Source organism: Erythrolamprus reginae, chromosome 3 (assembly GCF_031021105.1).
Source record: "Erythrolamprus reginae isolate rEryReg1 chromosome 3, rEryReg1.hap1, whole genome shotgun sequence".
Taxonomy (NCBI): Eukaryota; Metazoa; Chordata; class Lepidosauria; order Squamata; family Dipsadidae; genus Erythrolamprus; species Erythrolamprus reginae.
This window is the reverse complement of record NC_091952.1, coordinates 16,091,257-16,119,044: the sequence shown is the minus strand read 5'-3', so window position 1 is coordinate 16,119,044 and position 27,788 is coordinate 16,091,257. Positions and strand designations below refer to the sequence as shown.

At 42.4% G+C, this 27,788-nt stretch overlaps 1 protein-coding gene across 1 annotated transcript in view; it reads left to right on the top strand.

Moving 5' to 3' along the window:
- PHACTR3 (phosphatase and actin regulator 3) overlaps positions 1–27,788 on the top strand; it is a 339,793-nt gene that overhangs the window by 152,325 nt on the left and 159,680 nt on the right. Inside the window, exons 3-4 of the mRNA XM_070744525.1 lie at positions 2,491–2,568; positions 24,156–24,335. Of these exons, the coding sequence (XP_070600626.1) occupies positions 2,491–2,568; positions 24,156–24,335 (258 nt within the window). The remainder of the gene's footprint in view (positions 1–2,490; positions 2,569–24,155; positions 24,336–27,788) is intronic.

Sequence of the window (27,788 nt, the reverse complement as noted above, 5' to 3'; positions counted from 1 at the left end):
TGAGGATTACCTATAGTGTGGTTGCCAAAAGTGCTATTTGAGGGCAAGGCAGGAGTTTTCAGTAGGAGATATAGACAAAATACTCAGGATAAATGGCTTTGATGGGCTTTATTCACGGTTTACAGTAAATAAAAGAAAATAAAACTTTGGAGGTAGCCTGCAATATCTAACAATATTTCCAGTGGAAGACCGAAAAAAAGAGAGAGAGAAAGAATTATGGCATTTTTTTTTTAAAAGCCTAATTTATTATAGTTCAGGAAAAAATATACTGTAATAAATTTGAGAGCATTTAAAACAGAGACTTTTCTGTAGCTTTAGGAAAGTCTTGGATATGTCTACACATAAATGCAGCGAAGGGCTACCAAATTTTTTCCTACCACACTGTGGGCGTGGCTTATGCAGGAAGCCCTGCATTTTCTTTCAACATCTTTCAGTGCAAGTTGGGTGCTCTGGGGTGGAGCTCCATTTTTGCTACCCCACTGCGTTCTCTCACTGCCTGGGCAATAGCCCACCCCTGCATACACTCCAACCATTTGCCCCCAAATGCTATTTTTAGGCTGACAAAGGACAACGGGTGGCAATATCTAGCTCAACATGGATGATTTCAACAAAGCTAAACATCTCAGAATTGATTAGACCTCTCTGCTCAGTCCATCTCCATCTCATTTCTCCATCCCCATCCTCCTCTTCCTCCTCCTTCATATTTTTTTCCTTCTTTATACTCTTTCCGTCTCTCTGTCTCTCTCTGTCTCTCTGTCTCTCTCTCTCTCTCTGTCTCTTTTTCTCTCTTTCTCTGTCTCTCTCTTTGTCTCTCTGTTTCTCTCTCTGTCTCTCTCTCTCTCTGTCTCTTTGTCTCTCTTTCTCTGTCTCTCTCTGTCCCTCTCTTTGTCTCTCTGTCTCTCTCTCTGTCTCTCTCTCTGTCTGTCTCTCTCTCTGTCTCTCTGTCTCTCTCTCTCTCTCTGTCTCTGTCTCTCTCTCTATATATATATGTATGTATGTATGTATGTATGTATGTATGTATGTATGTATGTATGTATGTCTCTCTCTTTTGTGACCCTGTCATAATGGTTTGTAGTTTATGCTTTTATATTTGTAATGATATTAATGAGGAAGAATCACATGTAGTCTAACTTGTTCTTGTCCGAAATATTCTTACTTCTTGTGATCCCTTTTCCAGAGAGCTGCCAATAGCTCTGTCTAACTATGAACTGCTTCACGTGGGCCAGCAATGTCCCTACAGAGAACTGAACCAAACTGAGATTTCCTGCCTGCAGTTTAGTCTTTACTAAATTTCTCTCAGCAAGACCTGTTGGTTCCTTTCAGCTTTATCCTTCTTTCATCATCCTTCCTAGGGATAGTTTTGACTTACCTTCCTGACCGGTTGGCAAATGTGAGCATGCAGAAGAAAAAAAATATATGTAACCTTGCTTTAGGTCTTCTCATTGAGTGGGATAGTAGGACTTGAAAGTCTTAGAGATGTTCAGTTCTGGAGACCTCACCTACAAATAGATATTGACAAAATTGAACGAGCCCAAAGACGGGCTACAAGAATGGTGGAAGGTCTTAAGCATAAAACGTATCAGGAAAGACTTAATGAACTCAATCTGCATAGTCTGGAGGACAGAAGGAAAAGGGGGGACATGATCGAAACATTTAAATATGTTAAATGGTTAAATAAGGTTCAGGAAGGAAGTGTTTTTAATAGGAAAGTGAACACAAAAACAAGGGGACACAATCTGAGGGGAAAGATCAAAAGCAACATGAGAAAATATTATTTTACTGAAAGAGCATTAGTTGCTTGGAACAAACTTCCAGCAGACGTGGTTGGTAAATCCACAGTAACTGAATGTAAACATGCCTGGGATAAACATATATCCATTCTAAGATAAAATACAGGAAATAGTATAAGGGCAGACTAGATGGACCATGAGGTCTTTTTCTGCCGTCAGTCTTCTATGTTTCTATGTGATTTGATGGAGGATTAAGAGAATAGTGTGGGTTCAATTTGTTTGCAGAAAGCAAAATATTTGACCTGCATAATATAACCAGTTTGCTGTATATTCTGATGTATCAATTGGGAAAAACTGGATTTGTATCCTAAATCAGACTTTCCTGACCTGACTTACTTCAATGTAATTTCTGTTCTCTTCAGCCAATGTTGACATGCTGGTTGTAGGTGGAACTATCCAATTTCCCCCCCTGAAAGATGCGGGTTTAAGAACGACTGCTAGCTCTAAATGATTGAACTAGTCCCCTGAACTGCTTGATGAAGAATGGAATACAAAAAATTAGGAATCATTGATACAGTTTGAAAAAAAAAAACGGAGGGGAAAAATGATTTTTACTGGTGGTCTTCCATTCACTATGCCATATTTCAAGCTGGACATCATTCATTCATGCAGTCTTCTTAGACGGTTCATTTCCATTGACTGTCAACTCTGATGTTCCATGTTGATCATAATCACAACCCCCCCCCCCCCCTTTTTGCAGTGTTAGAGAAGAAGACATCCACAAGGCAAAGCCGGGACGAGCTAATTAAGAAAGGCCTCCTGGAAATTATGGAACAAGGCAAGTGGAAGCGATCTTTGTGGTATTGTATCCCTTCCTTCCTCTTAGAACCTGGAGAGAGCTGTTAAATAATGATGCTAGATGGCTTAGTGCACATAGATAAGGTCCAGAAAAGGGCAACAGGAATGTGGCGTTGATTCAATATAGTGTGTTGCCTGAGGCAAAGGGAGAGAAATGACACGCACTCCATTATACAGTTGTTGGTCATGCTGCAGTTGAGTTTTATTTCAATCCCTGCACTAAACAGAAGGCTAACCTCAACAGCTTCCTTACCCCAATTCTGTGGTTCCTAGAATTCTATGAAGCTTTTCCAGAGTTGCTTCAATGGCATATCACTTTAATAAATAAATACAATCAATGTTTCAACCTTCCATGATTCTGTTGTCTTTGAGAGTAGGGTCTTAACTGTGAAGCTCATACATACTTTTCATCTCATTTACACTCTTCCAGGATTTGTTACATCAGACCGTTGCCCTATTCTTCCTAAGGGTTCGGGGAAATTGCTGTAGCCCCATAAATTAAGGGCAACGGTGGGGCGTGAACTAAGAAGAGATGGATGTGAATAATATTTTGCATGCTTTGGAGAGAGGGAAGGGAAACACTTCTCTCTCGTTGTTACCCTACACAATTATTTTATTTATTTACTTACTTACTTACTTACTTACTTACTTACTTACTTACTTACTTACTTACTTACTTACTTACTTACTTATTCATTTGTCCAATACACAAATACATAGGAAGAAAAATAGGCATGTGGTAATATATATAAGGGTAAAAGTGAACTTAGAGGAGAGGATATATGAAAGGAAGAGAATATATATGATAGGTGAAAGAAAGGAAAGACAATTGGACAGGGGGCGAAAGGCACACCAGTGCACTTATGTACGCCCCTTACTGGCCTCTTAGGAACCTGGAGAGGTCAATCGTGGAGAGTCTAAGGGAGAAATGTTGGGGGTTAGGGGTTGACACAATTGAGTCCGGTAATGAGTTCCACGCTTCGATAACTCGATTGTTGAAATCATATTTTTTACAGTCAAGTTTGTAGTGGTTAATATTAAGTTTAAATCTCTTGTGTTGTTGCGATTGAAGCTGAAGTAGTCATTGACCGGTAGGACGTTACAGCATATGATCTTGTGGGCAATACTCAAATCGTGATTTAGGCGCCGTAGTTCTAGGCTTTCTAGGCCCAGGATTGTTAGTCTATTTTCGTAGCATATTCTGTTTCGAGTGGAAACAGAATTATAAAAGGGGGAGGAATTGAGGATGATTCAAAGAGAGTGCAGTGCATAGTGAAACTAGAGCTGGGGTCTCCAGCCTTGGCAAACTTTAAGACTTGTGGACTTAAGGAGGAACTCTGGGAGTTGAAGTCCCCCAGTTTTAAGGTTGCCAAGGTTGGAGACAACTAGAGAACTTAGGTTCAGAAAATAACAGTGGCAGCTGCCAAATTCATTCATTTAAAAAATGGAATAGACAAATTTTATGGAGCATAGGATAAAGCTCTGTGGAATCACAATGGCTATACATCACTTCCTTGTCGCAACAGTATTAGAATGAGTGGCTTCTTCTTGCCATCTTAAATGAGTGCCCTTTTTTATGTTATAATGAAGGTGTAAAGGTGTCCAGTTTATCCTTCACCCTTCCACCTCCTCCTTTGCTCCAATTCCCCCGAAATCGAGCCTTCTTCAAACAGAGACTCTCTAGATTTGATAGAATCACAATGCTTGTCATCTTTTGCTAGGAGAGTTTTGGGAAGCCAATACTGAATTGATTCAAACAAGAGATGGATTCCAGACCACCTGAAGCTGACAGTGGGAATTAAAGATATGATTTCACTCTGGCGGGATAATATTTGGAGCCTCATTTTTCCACACCCGAATCTTTGTCCACCTTGTCCATGTTGTCAACTCACACAACTCACAAGATTCATTTTCATTGCAATTCTAACTCTCTTCAACCTTCCATGTTCTGGGTATTTAATTCTGTCCTGGAAATCTTTTTTCCCCCTTCAAATATGAGTAGCAACCCCTGATTAATATTTTTCTACAAAAAGGCCCTTAATTTTTTAAACCCCAAACACCTTTATAACCTGGGCGATCTATTCCAAATTCACCTCCTGGGCTTATATTTATTTATTTATTATTTATTTATTAATTGGATTTGTATGCCGCCCCTCTCCGTGGACTCAGGGTGGCTCACAACAAACATAGAATACATAATAAAACTTTGATCCAATTAATAACAGTTAAAAGACTTTAAAAACATCCTAAAAACTTAAAAACATTCAATTCTCAGTCACTCAATCCATAGATTATTCTAAACACATTCGTTGGTCGGGGAGGGGAGATCTAATGGCCCCAGGCCTGGCGGCAAAGATGAGTCTTCAAACTTTTTCAGAAAGCAAGGTGGGTGGGGCCAGTGCAAATCTCTGAGGGGAGCTGGTTGCAGAGGGCCGGGGCCCCCACAGAGAAGGCTCTTCCCCTAGGCCTCACCAGCCGATATTGTCTGGTTGACAGAACCCTGAGAAGACCAACTCTGTGGGACCTCACCGGATGCTGGGATTTGTGCGTTGGAAGGCGCACAAATTTTCCCATTTTGAAAGAATACTGTATAAACCTGACAAATGAGGTCAAAATCAGTTAGACAATATAAGAACATAAGAAGAGCCGTGCTGAATCGGGCCAAAGCCCATCAAGTCCAGCATTCTGTATCACACAGTGGGCCACCAATTGTCCATGGGGAACTTGAGCAGAAAGAGAAGGCAAAACCCTCCCTTTCCCTCGACCCCCAACAAATGGTACTCAAGGGAATCCTGCCTGCCTCAACCAACATAGAGGTGGCACTTGGACATCCATTTCAATAACCACCAATACACTTGGCACCCATGAATCTGTCTAATCCTGCCTTGAAGCTATCCAGGCTGACAGCTGTCACGACCTCTTCTGGAAGTGAATTCCATAAACCAACGACCCTCTGGGTGAAGAAATATTTATTAGCGCTTTGAATGCAGGTATTATATACAAGTAGTTTTTAAAAAGGATGTTTCTTTCCTACTTTCTTCAAGTCACTGGTTGGGTTGTATTGTAACCAGACAATTCTAAAATTCTGTCATCTCATAATGAAGGATCAGAAGTTGAATATTAGCAAATGTTTCTTTGAAGGAGGCTTAGTTGGGCCTGGTAAATACCTTTTGCTTCAAATTAGACTGCCTCTGGCTCCATAATAAAAATTAACAAGAGTGGGAGAAAACTCTAGTCCAGTGATGGTGAACCTATGGCAAGTGGCATGGCAGAGCCATATCTGAGGGCATGTGAGGTGTTGTTCTATGTCAGCTCCAGTACACATGCACACTCTGGCCAGCTGATTTTTGGACTTCCTTTCGGCCATTTTCACTCTCTCCAGTCTTCAGGAAAACCTCCTGAAACATGGGGATCACAAAAACAGCTCAATGGGCCAACCGGATGTTCACTTGTGTGCATCATCCCCAGCCTCCTTTTCACTGTCAGAAGTCTTCAGGAACTTCTTCGGCTTTGGACAGTTGTGTACACCTCGGCACATTTCTTCTGCAGCCAGCAAGGCTTTTCTGAAGGCCTCTGACAGCTCCACATCAATCCAGAGCTCTGTTATCAGCTAGAAAAGCCTTCAGGAAAGGCCTTTAGGAAAGGCCTCTGCAGCTGATAACAGAGCTCTGGATCGATCCAGAGCTCTATTATTGGCTACAGCAGCCATCAGGAAAGCCTTGATGGCTGCGGATGAAATGGGCTCCACTTCTGTTTCATTTCTATACTTCCAGTTGGCCCTTTGGCCCATTTTTCGCCATTCCCAGGCTTCAGGAGGCTTTCCTGAACCCTGGGGAGAGTGAAAAACAGCCCAACGGCCTACCCGAAGTTTGGAGGTTTCAATGACGGCTGTGCACATGCACAGGGGGGCAGCACATGGGTTGTGTGTATGTGTGGGGGGAGGGCATTGCATTATGGGTGTGGGCGTGCCTGCACATGTTATTGTGAGTGCACATTCTTTTGGCACCTGAGACAAAAAAGGTTCCCCGTTTAGTCCCTTCACCATCTTCACACCTTTAACAATCCCCTATACCAGACCTGGGCAAGATGCGGCCTGAGGGCCGGATGTAGCCCGCCTGCTGTCTGTGACCGGCCTGCGGAGGTCTGTCCAAATTTTCTCGATAAGAACCGGGTGTTTAATATATAATATATAATTAATATATAATATATAATATATAATATATAATATATAATATATAATATATAATATATAATATATAATATATAATATATAATATATAATATATAATATATAATATATAATATATAATATATAATATATAATATATAATATATAATATATAATATATAATATATAATATATAATATATAATATATAATATATAATATATAATATATAATATATAATAATAATATAATTAACTCAGTTCTACCCAATAATATACAGTATTGGGTAGAATTGAGTTAATTATATTAGTCCGGCCCTCTAAAACCATCCCAATTTCTCATGCGGCCCCATGGCAAAATTAATTGCCCACCCCTGCCCTATACAGTGGTACCTCTATTAAAGAACTTAATTCGTTTCATGACCAGTTTCTTAAGTAGAAAAGTTTGTAAGTAGAAGCAATTTTTTTCATAGGAATCAATGTAAAAGCAAATAATGTGTGCGAACGTATTAGGAAAGAAATAAAAGCTCGGAATTTGAGTGGGAGGAGGAGGAGGAAGAGGAGGAGGAGGACAGTCTCTGCTCAAGGAAGAAGGTGAGGTGAGGGGAATCAAAAAAATCCAAAACTTTAAGGCTTAAAAAAAAAGAGGGACTCTGAGGCGGCGAGGAGGAGCATGTGCCTACCATACACCTGGCGCAATGCTGCCTCCCATACACTGCGCCAGAGAGAGAAACCCAGGCGGTTGAGAGTGGGGAACCTCTCACTCCTTTGACTGAAAGGCAGCTGCTGCTGCTGCTATCTGCTCCCCTCTTCTCTCGCTCACTCGCTTTGTAGCTGGCGCCTTTCCTTCACTGTGGTGACTCCTAGGTTTGGCTGAAGCCACTGTGGTGACTCCTAGGTTTGGCCCAGAAAAGCCTGAGATGGCCAAGATTAAAGAGAGAATGGCAGGAAACTATCCAGGCCTTTGTGCAGCTCTCAAATTTCCTGGGAAATTTTTCCCGGCTCGGGTTCTTAAGTAGAAAATGGTTCTTAAGAAGAGGCAAAAAAGATCTTGAACACCCGGTTCTTATCTAGAAAAGTTCTTAAGTAGAAGTACCACTGTATTTGTGTCTTTCCCTCCACTACCAATTTTCCTGTTGTCATTATGGACATATTATTATTATTATTATTATTATTATTATTATTATTATTATTATTTAGATTTGTATGCCGCCCCTCTCCAAAGACTCGGGGAGGCTCACAACAGTAATAAAAATATAGCAGTGGAACAAATCTAATATTAAAAACATATAAAACCCTATCAATATTTTTAAAAAACCAAACAGCACATTCATGGCAAACATAAAACAAAGTATAAAAAAGCCTGGGGGAAAGGTGTCTCAACTCCCCCATGCCTGGCGGTATAAGTGAGTCTTGAGTAGTTTACGAAAGACAGGAAGGGTGGGGGCAGTTCTAATCTCCGGGGGGAGTTGGTTCCAGAGGGCCGGGGCCACCACAGAGAAGGCTCTTCCCCTGGGGCCCGCCAAATGACATTGTTTAGTCGACAGGACCTGGAAAAGGCCAACTCTGTGGGACCTTATCGGTCGCTGGGATTCATGCGGTAGCAGGCGGTTCCGGAGGTACTCTGGTCCAATGCCATGTAGGGCTTTAAAGGTCATGACCAGCACTTTGAATTGTGACTGGAAACTGATCGGCAGCCAATGCAAGCCACGGAGTGTTGAAGAAACGTAGGTAATCTGGATGAATTGTTGTTTCCTTCTGACTTCTGAACAAGGATAGTGGCTACCCAGCACGTCTACCATTACGCTATTTTGTGTCTTTTAATTCTGTGGTTGCCATTGCATTTGTGTGATGTTAAAGCTAAAAAAAAAGGAAAAAAATATGTGGCCATAAAGGAAGGGGATAAACGACTCTAGGAATGAGGCCAGAGACCATTAACATCAATTCATTTTTATGGCTGACTTTGCAGTGAAAAATATTGTCCCCTGTTGGCTACACAATAATTTGACCTGGAGGGGGTGATGACTCTTCTAGACATCAGACAAAAAGTTTTTCAAGTCCTTCTTTGAAGATGCTCAGGTTGGCAAGGTAGAATTACCCTGTAGAATTTACCCTGTTTTCCCCCAAAATAAGACATCACTTGATAATAACCCCAATCGGACTTTTGAGTGCATGACAATAAGGCCAAGCACTGATTTCAGGGTTCAAAAACTAAAAGACAGGCTCTTATATATAAAACACAATATATACCACTTCATAATACTTTTCAGCCCTCTCTAAGCTGTTTGCAGAGTCAGCCTCTTGCCCACAAAAATCTGAGTCCCCATTTTACTCACCTGGAAAGGATAGAAGGCTGAGTCAACCTTGAGCCTGGTGAGATTTGAACTGCCAAAGTGCAGCCAGCAGAAGTAGCCTGCAGTACTGCACTCTAACCACTGTGCCGCCGTGGCTCATAATGTCTTGCCTTGAATTATATCCTCTCCTACTCCTGTATGGTTCCTAGGAAGTTTGATCTGTGTGCAAACTTGAGATGCAAGTCCTTAACTAGTGCCCGCAATTGAGTCCAACATTTCTGCTGCTAAATGAGACAGTTCTCAAGTGAGTTTTGTCCCAGTTTATGACATTTCTTCCAGCAGTTGTTAAGTGAATCAGGGCAGTTATTATGTTAGTAGCATGGCTGTTAAATGAATCTGGCTTCCCCATTGACTTTGCTTGTCATAAGGCCACCAGTGGTGATTGTGTGACCCAGGGGCGGGTTCGCTATGCTCACTTGCGCATGTACATTCCCATCGCACAATTTTGCTTCTGCACATGTGTAGGAAGAAAAAAAAGCTTTGTAACTGTTAGTACAAGCTACATGGTTGTTAGGGTTTGCCATTGTAAACTACCTATTGTAGTCTCTTGTATTTTCACTTTAAATATTTTGGGCTGGTTCGCCATAAGAGGGCGCCAGTACTCCTTCCCTCAATGATGCTTTAACGCTCATTCACTTTTGCTTTGCCTTGAGGGGGGAGTGTATTTGCCTAGTGCTTATTATATTGTATGGCTTAGTGCTTGTTATGGATTGTTTCTGTTTTGTATATATGTGAATAGTACTTATTAAGCATAACTAAGTCTGTGTCTCTTTTTTCTTGGGCTTTGCCATACAACCACACTCTGTTTAAATTCTCTGCTCAGTGTATGTCAAAGGTCTCATAGCCTAGCTATACCGAGACATACCAACAGTAACTTTGGTCATTAAATGAACTGTTGTAAGTTGAGGACAACCTGTGCCTGCTTTTTAGATATAAAATACCTTGTTTTGGGCTACCAAACTAATTATTTGAGATGCTATGCATCGGTTCTTTCAGGATCAAATTAAGATTTGGCTTTAAGACAAAACAGCTTTTGTGAATGGCTGCTTTAAATATCTGGGATATTGCTTGGACAATATATCTGAGCCGAGGTGGTGCAGCAGGTAGGGTGCAGTACTGCAGACCACTAAAGCTGACTGCTAGATCTGCAGGTCAACAGTTCAAATCTCATCACTGGCTCAATGTTGACTCAGCCTTCCATCCTTCCAAGGTGGGTAAAATGAGGACCCGGATTGTGGGGCCAATATGCTGGCTCTGTTTAAAAGTGCTATTGCTAACATGTTGTAAGCCGCCCTGAGTCTAAATAAACTTATTCGCCCTGAGAATAAATAAATTTTATTTATTTATAAAATAAATAAAATAAAAAAATAAAATATTCCCAGTAGGTTCCCAATATTTGTTTTTATTTATTATTTATTTTATTAGATTTGTATCTCTCCGAAGACTCGGGGCGGCTCACAACAGGAATAAAAACAATATAGCAGTGGAACAAATCTAATATTAAAAACATATAAAACCCTATCATTATTTTAAAAAACCAAACAGCAACATTCATATCAAACATAAAACAAAGTATTAAAAAAAGCCTGGGGGAAAGGTGTCTCAACTCCTCCATGCCTGGCGGTATAAGTGAGTCTTAAGTAGTTTACGAAAGGCAGGAAGGGTGGGGGCAGTTCTAATCTCTGGGGGGAGTTGGTTCCAGAAGGCCGGGGCCACCACAGAGAAGGCTCTTCCCCGGGGCCTGCCAAACGACATTGTTTAGTCGACGGGACCCAGAGAAGGCCAACTCTGTGGGACCTTATCGGTCGCTGAGATTCGTGCTGTAGCAGGCAGTTCCGGAAGTACTCTGGTCCAATGCCATGTAGGGCTTTAAAGGTCATGATCAACACTTTGAATTGTGACCGGAAACTGATGGGCAGCCAATGTAATATATTACAAAAAATATTTGTCTTTAATGGTACTGACCGAATCTCTAAGAACTGAGATTTCCCCAAAGCAACAAGCAGACTAATACCAAATAACAAATACAGTGTGACCTGAGGTCTAATAAGTCTCGTTGTTGTCATCAATGCTAGAGACTACTGTGGTTGTCATACTGAAATTGTCTATTGTCATACAAGCAGGAGAAGGCAAATAATAAAATAAAAGAAATAATACTTTATTCTCATTGTATGCATATACACAGTATAACCAACCAAGTAATGGTTTGCCAAGAGTAAAGCCATGTTAGTCCTTTTCAAAATAATAGATGCCTGGGATCTCAGGGGTATATTTTACACTCTTAGTGATGTTAGCCCCTTTTTAAAATTAACCTGGAGTGTCATTTTTAATAACTATTCATAAGCCAGTTCCGATTAAAGTAAGATAGGCAGCAATTACATCTTAACCTTTCCCAATTAAATTCTACTTTAATGCAATAATTTGTGTCTTTCAGATCTGCAATATTATGCCAAGCAGAGTACATTAAATCTTGAAGCCTCTTGAGTTTCTTTCGTATCACATTGACTTATTGCAATTATCTAAAGAAGTAGTACCTTCCCCCATCCCCTTTCTCCCTAACTTCCAGTTGGATCCCAGCTCTAATGAGAGTATTGTTGTAATAAGTGGATTATAGGAGCTATTGACCCATCAGCTTTAAATATCACTGCTTTGCCCTTGCACTGACCATATATTAAGTGGAAAAGGAACATCACTGATACATAAATTTGACATTCAAAATGCATGTATCTTGATGGTTGGGTGTCTCTTGAAGACAGTAGCTCAAACGAAGAGCCAATGAATTCTAAATTTAAATCTGCCTTTTAAACAATGCTTAAAGGACATAGTTTGTTCCTTGTACTTTGTACATCTTAGCTATTTCATGAATCCTAAAAAAAACCACCCAATGATACTCAAATATACAGTGGAACAGATTCTGATATCCATATTATTATATTATTATTATTATTATTATTATTATTATTATTATTATTATTATTATTATTATTTATTAAATTTGTATGCTGCCCCCTCCGCAGACTCGGGGTGGCTCACAGCAACAATAAAGACAATGTAAAACAAATCTAATAATTTAAAAAACACTAAAAACCCCATTATTAAGAGCAAACATACACACAAACATACTGTGTATAAACTGTATAGGCCCAGGGGAGATGTCTCAATTCCCCCATGCCTGATGGCAGAGGTGGGTTTTAAGAAGTTTACGAAAGGCAAGGAGGGTGGGGGCAGTCCTAATCTGTGGGGGAAGTTGACAAGACATGGGCATATCTGGGAAAGCCCATGATTGCTCTCGCGGCCACATTCTGCACGATCTGAAGTTTCCGAACACTTTTCAAAGGTAGACCCACATAGAGAGTGTTGCAGTAGTCAAACCTCGAGGTGATGAGGGCATGAGTGACTGTGAGCAGTAACTCCCGGTCCAGGTAGGGCCACAACTGGTGCACCAGGCGAATCTGGGCAAACACCCCACTCACCACAGCTGAAAGATGGTTCTCTAATGAGAGCTGTGGATCGAAGAGGATGCCCAAGTTGTGGACCCTCTCCGAGGGGGTCAGTAATTCCCCCCCCAGGGTAATGGATGGACAGATGGAATTGTCCTTGGGAGGCAAAACCCACAGCTACTCCATCTTGTCAGGATTGAGTTTGAGTCTGTTGACACCCATCCAGACCCCAATAGCCTCCAGGCACCGGCACATCACCTTCCACTGCTTTGTTGACTGGACATGGGGTGGAGATGTATAACTGGGTATCATCAGCATACTGATGATACCTCACCCCATGCCCTTGGATGATCTTGCCCAGCAGTTTCATGTAGATATTAAATAGCAGGGGGAAAGGACTGACCCCTGGTCATTGAGAGGACAAACTGTTGGTCTATTTGTTTGTTTGTTTGTTTGTTTGTTTGTTTGTTTGTTTGTTTGTTTGTTTGTTCATTCATTCATTTATTGGATTTGTATGCCGCCCCTCTCCGTAGACTTGGGGCAGCTAACAACAGTAATAAAAACAGCATATAACAATCCAATATTAATACAGTTAAAAACCCTTATTATAAAACCAAACATACATACAGACCATACCATGCATAAAATTGTAAAGGCCTAGGGGGAAAGAGTATCTCAGTTCCCCCTGCCTGGCGGCAGATGTGGGTTTTAAGCAGCTTATGAAAGGCAAGGAGGGTGGGGGCAATTCTAATCTCTGGGGGGAGTTGGTTCCAGAGGGCTGGGGCCGCCACAGAGAAGGCTCTTCCTGTGGGTCCTGCCAGGTGACATTGTTTAGTTGACAGGACCCGGAGAAGACCCACTCTGTGGGACCTAACTGGTCGCTGGGATTCGTGCAACAGAAGGCGGTCCCTGAGATAATCTGGTTCGGTGCCACGAAGGGCTTTATAGGTCATAACGAACACTTTGAATTGTGACCGGAAACTGATTGGCAACCAATGCAGACTGCGGAGTGTTGGTGTAACATGGGCATATTTAGGAAAGCCCATGATTGCTCTCGCAGCTGCATTCTGCACGATCTGAAGTTTCTGAACACTTTTCAAAGGTAGCCCCATGTAGAGAGCATTACAGTAGTCGAGCCTCGAGGTGATGAGGGCATGAGTGACTATGAGCAGTGACTCCCGGTCCAAATAGCTAGATCACAGGTCTGATGCAGCTGGGCACTGCTCATGTTCTTGTGTTCCTAAAGGGAAACTTTGATTGAGTGTTGGGGGGAAAAACCCCTTCACCAGATAGAATAAGGAAGAGAGTTACTGGCCTGATTTATTCGGGACAGAGCAGAAGTAGCCAAAACAAAACTGCACTTAAAGATATTCCACTGAGATGTGAGTAATTATGGGGAGGCTTGAAAAGGAATGGAAAGAAAGAGCAGCCACAAATAATTAAAGTTAATTTAATAAACCTAAACCTTAAACTTTCCCAAATCCTGGATTTCCCCCTTAAACTTTCCCAAATCCTGGATTTCCCCCTTAAACTTTCCCAAATCCTGGATTTTCCCCTTAAACTTTCCCAAATCCTGGATTTCCCCCTTAAACTTTCCCAAATCCTGGATTTTCCCCTTAAACTTTCCCAAATCCTGGATTTTCCCCTTAAACTTTCCCAAATCCTGGATTTTCCCCTTAAACTTTCCCAAATCCTGGATTTTCCCCTTAAACTTTCCCAAATCCTGGATTTTCCCCTTAAACTTTCCCAAATCCTGGATTTCCCCCTTAAACTTTCCCAAATCCTGGATTTTCCCCTTAAACTTTCCCAAATCCTGGATTTTCCCCTTAAACTTTCCCAAATCCTGGATTTCCCCCTTAAACTTTCCAAAATCCTGGATTTTCCCCTTAAACTTTCCAAAATCCTGGATTTCCCCCTTAAACTTTCCAAAATCCTGGATTTTCCCCTTAAACTTTCCAAAATCCTGGATTTCCCCCTTAAACTTTCCCAAATCCTGGATTTTCCCCTTAAACTTTCCCAAATCCTGGATTTCCCCCTTAAACTTTCCCAAATCCTGGATTTTCCCCTTAAACTTTCCCAAATCCTGGATTTTCCCCTTAAACTTTCCCAAATCCTGGATTTCCCCCTTAAACTTTCCCAAATCCTGGATTTTCCCCTTAAACTTTCCCAAATCCTGGATTTTCCCCTTAAACTTTCCCAAATCCTGGATTTTCCCCTTAAACTTTCCCAAATCCTGGATTTCCCCCTTAAACTTTCCCAAATCCTGGATTTTCCCCTTAAACTTTCCCAAATCCTGGATTTTCCCCTTAAACTTTCCAAAATCCTGGATTTTCCCCTTAAACTTTCCAAAATCCTGGATTTTCCCCTTAAACTTTCCAAATCCTGGAATTGGGTGTGTGTCAAAAAAGTCAAGATGGACAATCAAGGCAGTGCAATCAATACTTCATTTATTTTTTCTGCTTCTGACAGGTTGATTGTATTGTGGTGGCTACCATTTTTATATTTCTGGCTCAGCTCTGTAGACCCATCAGATCCTTTTCTCTCTCTCCTCCTCACTCAGTCTCCTATTTTAATATTTATTTATTGTTACATATCCTGATACCCTGTTTGTTTCTTTCTGGAGTGGAAGATGACATACCTACTAGTCCTTCTTCCCATTCGTACCCCAAACAACCCCCCTGTGAGGTTGATCAGGTTGATAGTCCTCAAAGAGGCACTTCCATTGATACCTGAGGAAATGATGCAGCTTCGAAACATTTAAATATGTTAAAGGGTTAAATAAGGTCCAGGAGGGAAGTGTTTTTAATAGGAAAGTGAACACAAGAACAAGGGGACACAATCTGAAGTTAGTTGGGGTAAAGATCAAAAGCAACGTGAGAAAATATTATTTCACTGAAAGAGTAGTAGATCCTTGGAACAAACTTCCAGCAGACGTGGTTGGTAAATCCACAGTAACTGAATTTAAACATGCCTGGGATAAACATATATACATTGTAAGATAAAATACAGGAAATAGTATAAAGGCAGACTAGATGGACCATGAGGTCTTTTTCTGCCGTCAGTCTTCTATGTTTCTATGTTTCTTTGAAGGGCCAATAGATTACTTTTAGCCTGCCTCTAAAAACAGCTGCATCATTCATCCCCCCAACTTGCAAAGAAAGCTGAAAATATTAGAACATCTTAATCCTTTTCAAAACATCCACATCTTTTCATTTTTATTTTATTTTTTTAATTACCACATTTTTCTGGACTGGTGAATTGGATTTAAATGGCATCAGATTATCTAGACATGCAATTCAATAATTGGTATTCCTGAGTCTTTTAACCAAAATTATTCTCAGTTCTACCTGGGCATGGCTAGAACTTTGGTGGCACAGTGATTAAAGTGTAGTACTGCAAGCTACTTCTGCTGATCACTGAATGCCCGCAGTTTAGCAGATAGAATCTCAGTAGGCTCAAGGTTATCTCAACCTTCCATCCTTCCACAGTCAGTAAAATGAGGGCCAGATTGTTGGGGACAATATGCTCACTCCTCTGGTAAACTGCTTAGAGAGAGCTTTAAAGGAGTCATGTATCCCAGCAGCTGGTTAGAGCCAACAAAGTCGGCCTTCTCCTGGTCCCGTCAGCTAAGCAATGCCATCTGGCAGGCCTTAGGGGAAGGGCCTTCTCTGTGGCAGCTCCAACCCTCTGGAACCAACTCCGCGTGGAGATTCGCACTGCCCCCACTTTCCTGGCCTTCCAGAAGGCTTTAAAAACTCACCTTTGCCAGCAGACTAGGAGCCGTTGAGCTCTAACACTCTGCTCTGGCTGTTAGCATGAATGTGACATGAATGAGTGTGGTTACAGTGGTACCTCTACTTACGAACTTAATTCGTTCCGTGACCAGGTTCTTAAGTAGAAAAGTTTGTAAGAAGAAGCAATTTTTCCCTTAGGAATCAATGTAAAAGCAAATAATGCATGCGATTGGGGAAACCACAGGGAGGGTAGAGGCCCTGTTTCCTCCCAGGAAATTCCTAGAGAGGCTCCATGGAGGCCTCTCCCTACCTTTTCCAGACCTGTTTTCTTCCAGGAGATGCCTAGAGCGGCTCCATGGAGGCTTCTCCCTGCCGTTCCCGGTTACAGTTTCGGAGGCTTGGGTTTGTAAGAGGAAAATGGTTCTTGAGAAGAGGCAAAAAAATCTTGAACACCCGCTTCTTATCTAGAAAGGTTTGTAAGTAGCGGTGTTCTTAAGTAGAGGTACCACTGTTTATTTATTTATTTATTTATTTATTTATTTATTTATTTATTTATTTATTTATTTATTTATTTATTTATTTATTTATTTATTTATTTATTTATTTATTTATTTATTTATTTATTTATTTATTTATTTATTTATTTATTTATTTATTTATTTATTTATTTATTTATTTATTTATTTATTTATTTATTTATTAAATTTGTATGCCGCCCCTCTCCATAGACTCAGGGCGGCTCACAACAGTAATAGAAAAAACAATGTACAATACAAATCTAATAATTAAAACTAAAACCCCATAATTTTAAAAACATGCACACAACATACCATACATAAACAATATAGGCCCGGGGAAGTTATCTCAGTCCCCCCCCATGCCTGATGGTGGGGGCAGTTCTAATCTCTGGGGGGAGCTGGTTCCAGAGGGTCGGGGCCACCACAGAGAAGGCTCTTCCCCTGAAACCCGCCAAACGACATTGTTTAGTCGACAGGACCCGGAGAAGGGCAACTCTGTGGGACCTAATCATGACTTGGGGTTTTTAGATAAGTTTTATAATTGGGCTTTAGAATTGTTTTTTGTATTGCTTTTATATGTTGTGAGTCTTCAGAGAAGGGCAGCATATAAGTCCAATCAATCAACCTATCAATCAACCAACCAATCAATCAACCAATCAATCAATCAATCAATCAATCAAGCACCGTGAAGCGGTATATAAATCTAAACACTAAATGCTAACCGAGGGGCAACTCTTTGCATGCAAAGTACACAAGGAACTTTCCCCCATGAACACTTCAGATGTTTCTCTCTTCAGCCCATGCAGCATGTTACATATGCAGTTTCCCTCCGACCCTCTGCAAAGTGGGAGGGATCCCCCCTCCTTTTAGGGGTTGGTTTCAGCTCTTCAAGCAGAGGTTTCATCAAAATGCCTAAATTGAATAGAGCTGGGGGGGAGGGGGGAGATAGAGCCACTGCACAATGTGAGAGGCGGGTAAAATATGCCCATGATTATTCATAGGTTGGCTTTCCAACTCCTTCTCTCCCCCTTCCCACAGTATCATAGCAACCGTGGTGCTAGCAAAACCTATTTTAAGAACAGTAACTTTTCATTGAACGTGCCTATGAGGTAGAGTGGGCGAACTCAGCCTATAAAAATTGTTCACTGGGGAACTGCATGGCAAGCCAAGCCAAATTGTCTTCTTTTGCGATGGTCCTTATATTGCCAGCAGCGATTTTATTTATTTATCTATCTATCTATCTATCTATCTATCTATCTATCTATCTATCTATCTATCTATCTATCATCCATCTATCTATCTATCTATCTATCTATCTATCTATCTATCTATCTACCATCCATCCATCCATCCATCCATCCATCCATCCATCCATCCATCCATCCATCCATCTATCTATCTATCTATCTATCTATCTATCTATCTATCTATCTATCTATCTATCTATTAGATTTGTATGCCGCCCCTCTCCGTAGACTCGGGGCGGCTCACAACAATAACAAAGACAATGTAAGAACAAATCTAATAATTTAAAAAACGAGTAAAAACCCCATTATTAAAAGCAAACATACACACAAACATACCATGTATAAACTGTATAGGCCCGGGGCAGATGTCTCAGTTTCCCCATGCCTGACGGCAGAGATGGGTCTTAAGAACTTTACGGAAGGCAAGGAGGGTGGGGGCAGTTCTAATCTCCCGGGGGGAGCTGGTTCCAGAGGGTTGGGGCCACCACAGAGAAGGCTCTTCTCCTGGGTGCCGCCAAACGACATTGTTTAGTCGACAAGGCCCGGAGAAAGCCAACTCTGTGGGACCTAACTGGTTGCTGGGATTCGTGCGGCAGAAGACTGTCCCGTAGATATTCTGGTCCAATGCCATGAAGGGCTTTATAGGTCATAACCAACACTTTGAATTGCGACCGGAAATTGGTCGGCAACCAATGCAGACTGCGGAGTGTTGGTGTAACATGGGCATACCTAGGGAAGCCCATGATTGCTCTTGCAGCTGCATTCTGAGATTTTGAGATGAATTTGGAGAGCTTTTAATGCCAGGGCATAAACATCGATTCCTGATTGCTTTCAATTGATTTAAAGGAATTGTTGTTCAGAAATCGATGTTTATTATTCAGTCCTCCAGAAATTCTGGCTGAAATAATAAAATGGAATCGTGCATCAACGATTCCCGAAAACCCCCATCGTGTCCTATGCTCATATAGACGTTAGGAATTGAGCTCGATTTGCTGGAAAAAATGTTTTGTTTTTTTTTTAAAAAAGTCTGGTCAGCTACAGTAAAAAAACTTTTGAGCATGAATGTCAGGGACTGAGAAATCTAAGTAGAGGCCTATATTTCCTAATCCAATTTGCTAAAGCTTGGGTCACAGAGGTCAGAACCAGTAGTAGCTTGGCAGCCTAGGTTTCTGGAACAAATATTGGAACATTCCTAAGATATCCATTACAATCATTGTATAATATTGATTCCCAGAAAGACACTTGCATAAGAATATGGTATTTGGGAAATTTGTGAGCTGCATGCAAAATTCTAATTGATTCTGGCCAAAGGTCTATGGGAGATGTTTCTCTTCTTTAGCATTTAAAATATTATTTAGCATTTAAAATGCACAGAAGAATAATGTTAAGAAAATTTGGGAGGTTCATTCTGGATGAACATAGGGATAATTCTACCTGTGAGCATATTAAATTCTTTGTGGATTATTAGGTCTTCCAAGTTTTTTTAAGTACCATACGTAACTGTAAAAATGAATGTATCCTCTACATACTACAGTGGTACCTCTACTTAAGAATGCCTCTGCTTAAGAACTTTTCTAGATAAGAAGCAGGTGTTCAAGATTTTTTTGCCTCTTCTTAAGAACCTGAGCCCAGAAAAATTTCCCAGGAAATTTGAGAGCAACACGACGGCCCAGCCAGTTTCCTACTATTCCCCCTTTAATCCCAGCCATCTCGGGCTTTTCTGGGCTGCCAGAGGACTGTCCTCCTCCTCTTCTTCCTCCTCCTCCTCTCACCCAAATTCCAAGCTTTTATTTCTTTCCTAATGAGTTTGCACACATTATTTGCTTTTACGTTGATTCCTATGGGAAAAGTGCTTCTACTTACAAACTTTTCTACTTAAGAACCTGGTCACGGAACGGATTAAGTTCTTAAGTAGAGGTACCACTGTACTTTCAACCGTGCCAGAAGTAAGCCTTTTTATTCCACATTTATTTACATGAATACAGATGTTTCTACTGTCTGTACAAAAAGATTCATCTTATTAGCGCCGTCACATATCTTAGCTTCTCTGCTTTGTGGAAATGCCAAATTTCACTTTAATTGTTGCCCAAGAAGGAAGGAACAATAGCTTTTATAGGGAGCTGTCCCAGGTGCTGACAAGTCATCTGTTATTAACAAACAACTAACTCATCCATATCATTGCATATGCTTTACTAATGCAAATAACATTGACTTAAACCTGTAAAAACAGGCAGAATATATTTTCCATGGATTCAGGATTCATTTTACAGGGGAATGGTTATTTCCAGCAATCAGAACCTAAACCCCTACAAATACTAAAACTTGCAAATAATAAAAGAAACAACTGAGTTAACATAAATACTTTAACCACTCCTGTTCTTTATGTAATTCTTTAACAACTCCAGATATTTTTTTTAAATCTGTGGTTTCCTAGACAATCGCTTTTCCTTTTCTTCTGTGAAGTGGCAAGACCATCAGATCTTTCTGAATTGCCTCTTTAAAATTTACCAGGAAGATAGATGGCAAAGCACTTCTTACATTTAAGATAAGGGCTGATATCTCATAGGCGCAAGTAATTATTTACAAATAATCACCATGCTTATCAAATCTCAGTGTATCAGACAACCCCGTGTCATCTAGAACAGTGTTTCCCAACCTTTTTTGAGCCGCGGCACATTATTCATATTTTCAAAATCCTGGGGAACACTGAACGGGGGGACGGGGGGGCGTGGGGGGGGCTAAAGAAAAGTTTGGACAAAAAAATATCTCTTCCTCCATTTCACTCTATTTCTCCCTCCCTCTTTCCTCCCCCCTCTTTCCATTGTATCTCTCCCTCCCTCTTTCCTTTCTATCTCTCCCTCCCTCTTTCCTCCCTCCCTCTTTCCTTTCTATCTATTTTCTTTCTATCTCTCCCTCCCTCTTTCCATTGTATCTCTCCCTCCCTCTTTCCTCCCTCCCTTTTTCCTTTCTATCTATTTTCTTTCTATCTCTCCCTCCCTCTTTCCATTGTATCTCTCCCTCCCTCTTTCCTTTCTATCTCTCCCTCCCTCTTTCCTTTCTATCTATTTTCTTTCTATCTCTCCCTCCCTCTTTCCTCCCTCCCTCTTTCCTTTCTATCTCTCCCTCCCTCTTTCCTTTCTATCCTTCTCTCCGTCCCTCAGCGGTGGCAAAGAAGAAGGAAGGCAGGCTGCAGAGGGCACCGAGGACAAGAGCGCTCGCTCGCTCCCTCGCCCTCTGACTTCCCTCCCTCGCTGCTGAAGGGATGAGCGCGGGCACGAGCACGCGCGCGGGCACATTGCAAGAAGTTTTTGTTTCTTTTTTTTTTCCTTCCCCCGGCTTACGGGGGAGAGAGAGAGAGAGAAAGAAAGAGCGCAGCCAGGGAAAGTGGCCTCGAGCCGAGTGCGAACTGCAGGATGCGGCAAAGGACTCCTTGCCAACCAAAAAGGGGGTGGGGGTGGTGAAGGCAAAGCCTGGGAGGCGGGGAAGGGAAGAGCGGGAGACCCCCAGACAGAACGGCTGAGGGGAAGGAAAGACGGAAGGAGGGAGGGATTGAGAAGCGAAGCCAGGGAGGGTTGAGAGAAAAGAGGAGCGGCGCGCGCGTGAGAGGGCGGGCGGGCATTCCCGAAACGGACGGAGAAAGCCCTCTCTCGCAGCGAAAGCGCTCCCAGCCAGGGGGCTGCGAGAGAGGGCATTCTCCGTCCGTTTCGGGAAAGCCCGCCCCGGCACCGCAGCGCCCCGCCCAGCTGGAGCTTCCCTAGGAGCTCTGCGGCACACCTGGCTGTGTCTTGCGGCACACTAGTGTGCCGCGGCACACCGGTTGGGAAACGCTGATCTAGAACACACAAAGAGAAATCACAACCCCCTCCCCCAGCAGCACATGTGATAATTAGACGTCATGGTCTGGAAATCGTTTTTTTAAAATAACACAACTACAGCCTCTAAAAATGCAGAGTTCCTTATGTCTCTCCCAAGCCCCTGAATAACAATAAAATAGCAGGAATGTGCTTACAGAAGGAAGTTAAAGTGGTACATTCTGGTCGAGATAGATTCTACTGGGGAATAGGAAAGTGGGCAGATAAAGACAGAAATTTATCTGAGTGGGAAGAAAAATATGCTTGAAAATTTGGTCCCCTTGAGGTGGCACATAATTTTGGTTAGGAGAACTTTGGGTTTATCAGAGGGCTCTTGGATTTGAAATCTGCTTGGGGGGGGGGTTGTGTGTGTGCTTGCCTCTCCCGAGAGGGTGCTCTTTGTCACATTAGTAGCATGTAATAAAGTGTTGGAGAGGTGTTTGGTCTTTTTTTTTCACCCCCTCCCCCCTCTTTTAATAGCCTCTTCCACTGAATTTTGCATGCCTTGGCTCCATAAAACAGAACTGAATTCAGAGTAAATACTACCGTGTTTTCCCCAAAATAAGATTCTGTCTTTTTTTGAACATTGAAATAAGCACTTGGCCTTATTGCCATGCGCTCAAAAGCCCAATTGGGCTTATTATAAGGGGATGTCTTATTTTGGGGGGAAGAGGGTAGAAGGATAAAATCCATCTTTGTGAAGTGTGGGCATTTTTGCTAGAGATAAGAATAATTGTCCCACCCATTTGGAAGTCCTCCCACCACCCAGCACAATAAATAGAGCTTGACTATATGTTGGTCTGTTTCAGAAAGAACTATACTATCTCTCTATACCTATCTCAGATATCCATGTGCCACCTCTATGTTGGTTGAGGCAGGCAGGATTCCTTTGAGTACCATTTGTTGGGGGTCAGGGGAAAGGGAAGGTCTTGCATTCTCTTTCTGCTCAAGATCCTCATGGGCAATTGGTGGGCCACTGTGTGACACAGAATGCTGGACTCGATGGGCTTTGGCCTGATTCAGCATGGCTCTTCTTATGTTCTTATGTTCTCTCAATTGATAGCTTCCAAGGAAATGAGGGTCCTGGGTGTCATCTGAGCATGGCTGATTTTTGGGGGAGGGGGGAGATGTTTCATTATTCAAACTAGGTAACATCAAGCTAACAATGCAAAACAAGCTAGAAGTTAACAATCCAACCAAAGAACCTCCAAGTTCACCCCCACCAACACTGACAAAGAAAACCACTAGAACAGGGGTGTTCAAACTCACGGTCCATGGGCTGCAGCATGGATGCTCCGGTACGCTGTCCCATTAGGAAAAATGAAGATGTGCATGCATCTCTGCATTCCCAGCATGTGCCTGCACAAGAATCAGTTTCTGTGCATGCGCAGGAAGTGAAATCTCATGCAAGGATGCTCACGCTTGTGAAATTGCACCGATTTTCAGCATTTATTTTGGCTTCGGCACATGCACAGAAGCAAAGAAATTGCTGAAAATTGGTGAAATCACATGTACGCGAGTGTTTTCATGTGAGATTTTGCTTCCTGCGCATGCGCAGAAGCCAAATCTCATGTCAGCACGTGTGCACACGCATATAAGATGCACATGTGCTGATCACCGGGAGTGCACCGGGCGCACCAGCCCTTCACTAATGGGCTGGATGCATCATGTGCTGGCCATGCGCATCCCCGGGTTAGCAAAGGGGGGGGGATAACCAAGATGACCATGGAATGTTGTGAGTTTGACACCTGTGCACTATAATATAAATTGAGAACATAGACTTATATAACACTTTAGAGTGGCTTAACAGCACTCTTTAAGCAGTTTTACAGAGTCATCCTATTGCTCTGAATAATTTGAGACTTTCTTTTACCCACCTCAGAAGGATAAAAGGCTGAGTCAACCTTGAGCCTGGTGAGATTTGAATTGCCAAGTTGGCAGTCAGCCGGCAGTCAGCAGAAACAGCCTACAGTACTGCCCTCTAACCACTGTAGCACCGTGGCTCAAACCACATTACTAACACTGATGCTATCGCCTAGTTTGGTTAATGAAACATCCGCAAGAAAAGAAGCAAACTCAGAGAGCACCGAGGGCCCCTCATTGATCATTTATGGGTCCCACAAGGAAGTCCCTGAGTGCTTTCCCTTAAACTCTTCCCTTAAGGGAGGCCCCCTTCTGACTCAACATTATAGTATGGAACATGAGCTTAAGCCACTGTGAATGGTTGAACTAATGCCAGAATGTCGTGGTATCCTAGATTCTGAAGGGAAAACATGCACTGCTGATGGTGCCACCAGAACAATGCTGAGTGACCCTTCATCCCCCCCATGCCAGGCATTCACCTCAGAAGAGATGCAACAGGAGCATAGATCAGCCGCCACCATGGCCGCCTCAGTTGGCGAGGAGCTGCACTCAGAAGAACTGAGAGAAGATCCAGGTATTGGCCTTTCCTTTCCAAAGAGCTTCAGCGGAGTCACCTTAAGGCAGTGCTTCTCAATTATTATTATTTTATTATTTATTAGATTTGTATGCCGCCCCTCTCCGTAGACTCAGGGCAGCTCACAACAATAACAAAGACAATATAAGAACAAATCTAATAATTTAAAAAACACTAAAAAAACCCATTATTAAAAGCAAACATACACACAAACATACCATGTATAAGCTGTATAGGCCCGGGGGAGATGTCTCAGTTCCCCCATGCCTGACGGCAGAGATGGATCTTAAGAACTTTACAAAAGGCAAGGAAGGTGGGGGCAGTTCTAATCACTAGGGGGAGCTGGTTCCAGAGGGTCAGGGCCGCCACAGAGAAGGCTCTTCCCCTGGGACCCGCCAAATGACATTGTTTAGTCCACGGGGCCCGGAGAAGGCCAACTCTGTGGGACCTAACTGGTCGCTGGGATTCGTGCGGCAGAAGGTGGTCCCAGAGATATTCTGGTCCGATGCCATGAAGGGCATTATTGTCTATTACGACACCCCCCCCCCGGAAGAAGTAAATACTTTGCACCCCCACCAAACTCTCCACTGGAACAATTGTTGGCAATATTCAGCATGTTTTCGCTGAAAAATTCAAGCAGCTTATCAGCGTGATTGGGGTGTAATGTGTTTAAGTGATGCCTTAATTTACTTGGCTTCCTGCTGTCTGCTGCCAACATTTTTAGACACAATAAACATACTGGTCTTTCCTGGTCTCCCACCATAGTCACAGTGAAGCCAAACACTACTTATGCTCAGGGGTTGGCAGCAGGCAGGACGGGGTGGAACGCAGTTCCACTGGCGGAAATGAAGCTGTGTGCCCAGCTCCAGCTGACCATCCTCACCTCCCATCCTCCTCCTCCTCCTCGGAAAGTGGCAGGGAGACCAGCACTGGCACAAGTTGCAGGGGGCCCATTTCCTCCCACTTCTTTTCTCAACAGCTGATTGGCACCCATTCACCTAGCTACCCAGCTTGAGGCAGGGAGTGACCCAGGAAGGAGAGCGTGGGAAACGCGAAGCAAATTGTCATGCCAGAGAGTGACCCTGGTGAGGTTGTAAGTCGAGGACTTAACAGTTCACTTGAACGATAATCGTTCAAGCCACTCCCACCTGGTCACATGGCCAGAAAGCCACTCCTATCCAGTCACATGGCCATGAAGCCATACCCACAAAATAAGCCACACCCACAGTGTGGCAGTAAAATTTTTGGCTGCCCATTACTGCATACGCTTCATCCTATTTAGCAATATCATTAGCAATAGCATGTAGATTTATATACCACTTCACTGTGCTTTATAGCCCTCTCTAAGCAGAGAGTAAGCATATTGCCGGAACAATCTGAGTCCTCATTTTACCAATCTTGGAAGGATGGAAAGCTGAGCCAGCCTTGAGCCTCGTGAGATTCAATCTGCCAAATTTCTGGCAACCAGTGATCAGCAGAAGTAGCTTGCACTACTGCACTCTAACCACTGCACGACTGAGGCTATTTCCTCATGTTAACCTTTGGGAGACTTACGTTTGTCTCATTATCTCCATCTCTCTCCTCCTTTCTTTTCACCTCTGTTAAATATTTTTTCCATGGTGTCTCTTAAGGGTTTGATATCTCCTGCTCTGTGCTACGTGCCATTGTTCGGTATGAAAATTCCCTACGTCCTGCAGCAAAACCCCCCATATTTCCTGGGGTCATGTCCCCCCCCGGCATCACTCCGTACCCCCCGGGGGAGGGGGTGCCCCGCTATTTGAGAAACGCTGCCTTAAGGCCATGAGAGGGTTGCATTAGAGAGTGATCCAAGCTCTTTGCAGAGACTGCAAAGGTGTTTAATTCTTGGCTAGTAATCAATAATAAAACAACTTCAACTGATTTAAGAGCACCATTAAACCATCAACATAAGTGACAATTGTGTGTGTGTATGGGTGGGAGGGAATTTAAAGAAAGTTTTCTTGATTGATTTTAGGATCTACTATTAGTGACCTGAAAGAGTCTCCGGAGAGGGGCGGCATACAAATCTAAATAATAATAATAATAATAATAATAATAATAATAATAATAATAATGAACCGTATTTGGCTCTGCAATTTGTAATAAAGAAAGTTAGATCCAATCTCTATACTGCTCAAAAAAATAAAGGGAACACTCAAATAACACATCTTAGATCTGAATGAATGAAATATTCTCATTCAATCCTTTGTTCTGTACAAAGTTAAATGTGCACAACAGCATGTGAAATTGATTGTCAATCAGTGTTGCTTCCTAAGTGGACAGTTTGATTTCACAGTAGTTTGATTTACTTGGAGTTATATTATGCTGCTTAAGTGTTCCCTTTATTTTTTTGAGCAGTGTATATTTACGGACTCGGGAGGCAGAGAATAGATGGGGAGCAGGGGCAATCAGAGGTGGTATTTACCAGTTCTCCAAACTACTCAAAATTTCCACTACCGGTTCTCCAGAACTGATCAGAACCTGCTGGAACCCACCTCTGAACTAGATTGTACAGTGATACCTCGTCTTACAAACCCCTCGTTATACAAACTTTTTGAGATACAAACCCAGGGTTTAAGATTTTTTTGCCTCTTCTTACAAACTATTTTCACCTTACAAACCCAAGCCGCCGCCACTGGGATGCCCTGCCTCCGGACTTCTGTTGCCAGCAAAGTGCCCGTTTTTGCGCTGCTAGGATTGCCCTGAGGCTGCCCTCCATTGGAAACACCACCTCTGGACTTCCGTGTTTTTGTGATGCTGCAGGGGAATCCCAGCAGCAAAAAACCGGGTTCTTCGCTGGTAACGGAAGTCCGGAGGTGGGATTTCCCAGCGAGGAGAGCCTCAGCGAAATCACAGCATCACAAAACACAGAAGTCCGGAGGTGGGGTTTCCCATGGAGGGGAGCCTCAGGGGAATCCCAGCAGTGCAAAAATGGGCGCTTCGGCTGGCAAAAGGGGTGAGTTTTGGGCTTGCACACATTAATCGCTTTTCCATTGATTCCTATGGGAAACATTGTTTTGTCTTACAAACGTTTCACCTTACAAACCTCATCCCGGAACCAATTAAGTTCGTAAGACGAGGTATCACTGTATTTTGTTTGTTTGTTTTAGAAGAAGACATTTCCTTTCTCATCCCAGAAGGTTCATTGGTTGTCACAACTGATGAAGCTTCATCAGTTGTCTTCTTTATCCAAGAAGAAGCTTCATCAATTGTCTTCTTCACCCAAGAAGAGGTTTCATTTAATATAAGATTTATTGGAATTGAAACCACTCAAGGGAAGATTTAGAGGGAGAAAGAAGAAATAGTTGGAGAAAGGAAGAGGTGGAGTGGAAAGAGGAAGGAAAGAAGGAAAGAAGGAAGGAGAGAAGGAAAGGAAAGTAGATGGAAGAGTTGGAGAGAGTGAGAAAGGAGTGAGAAAGAAAAAGAAGAATACAG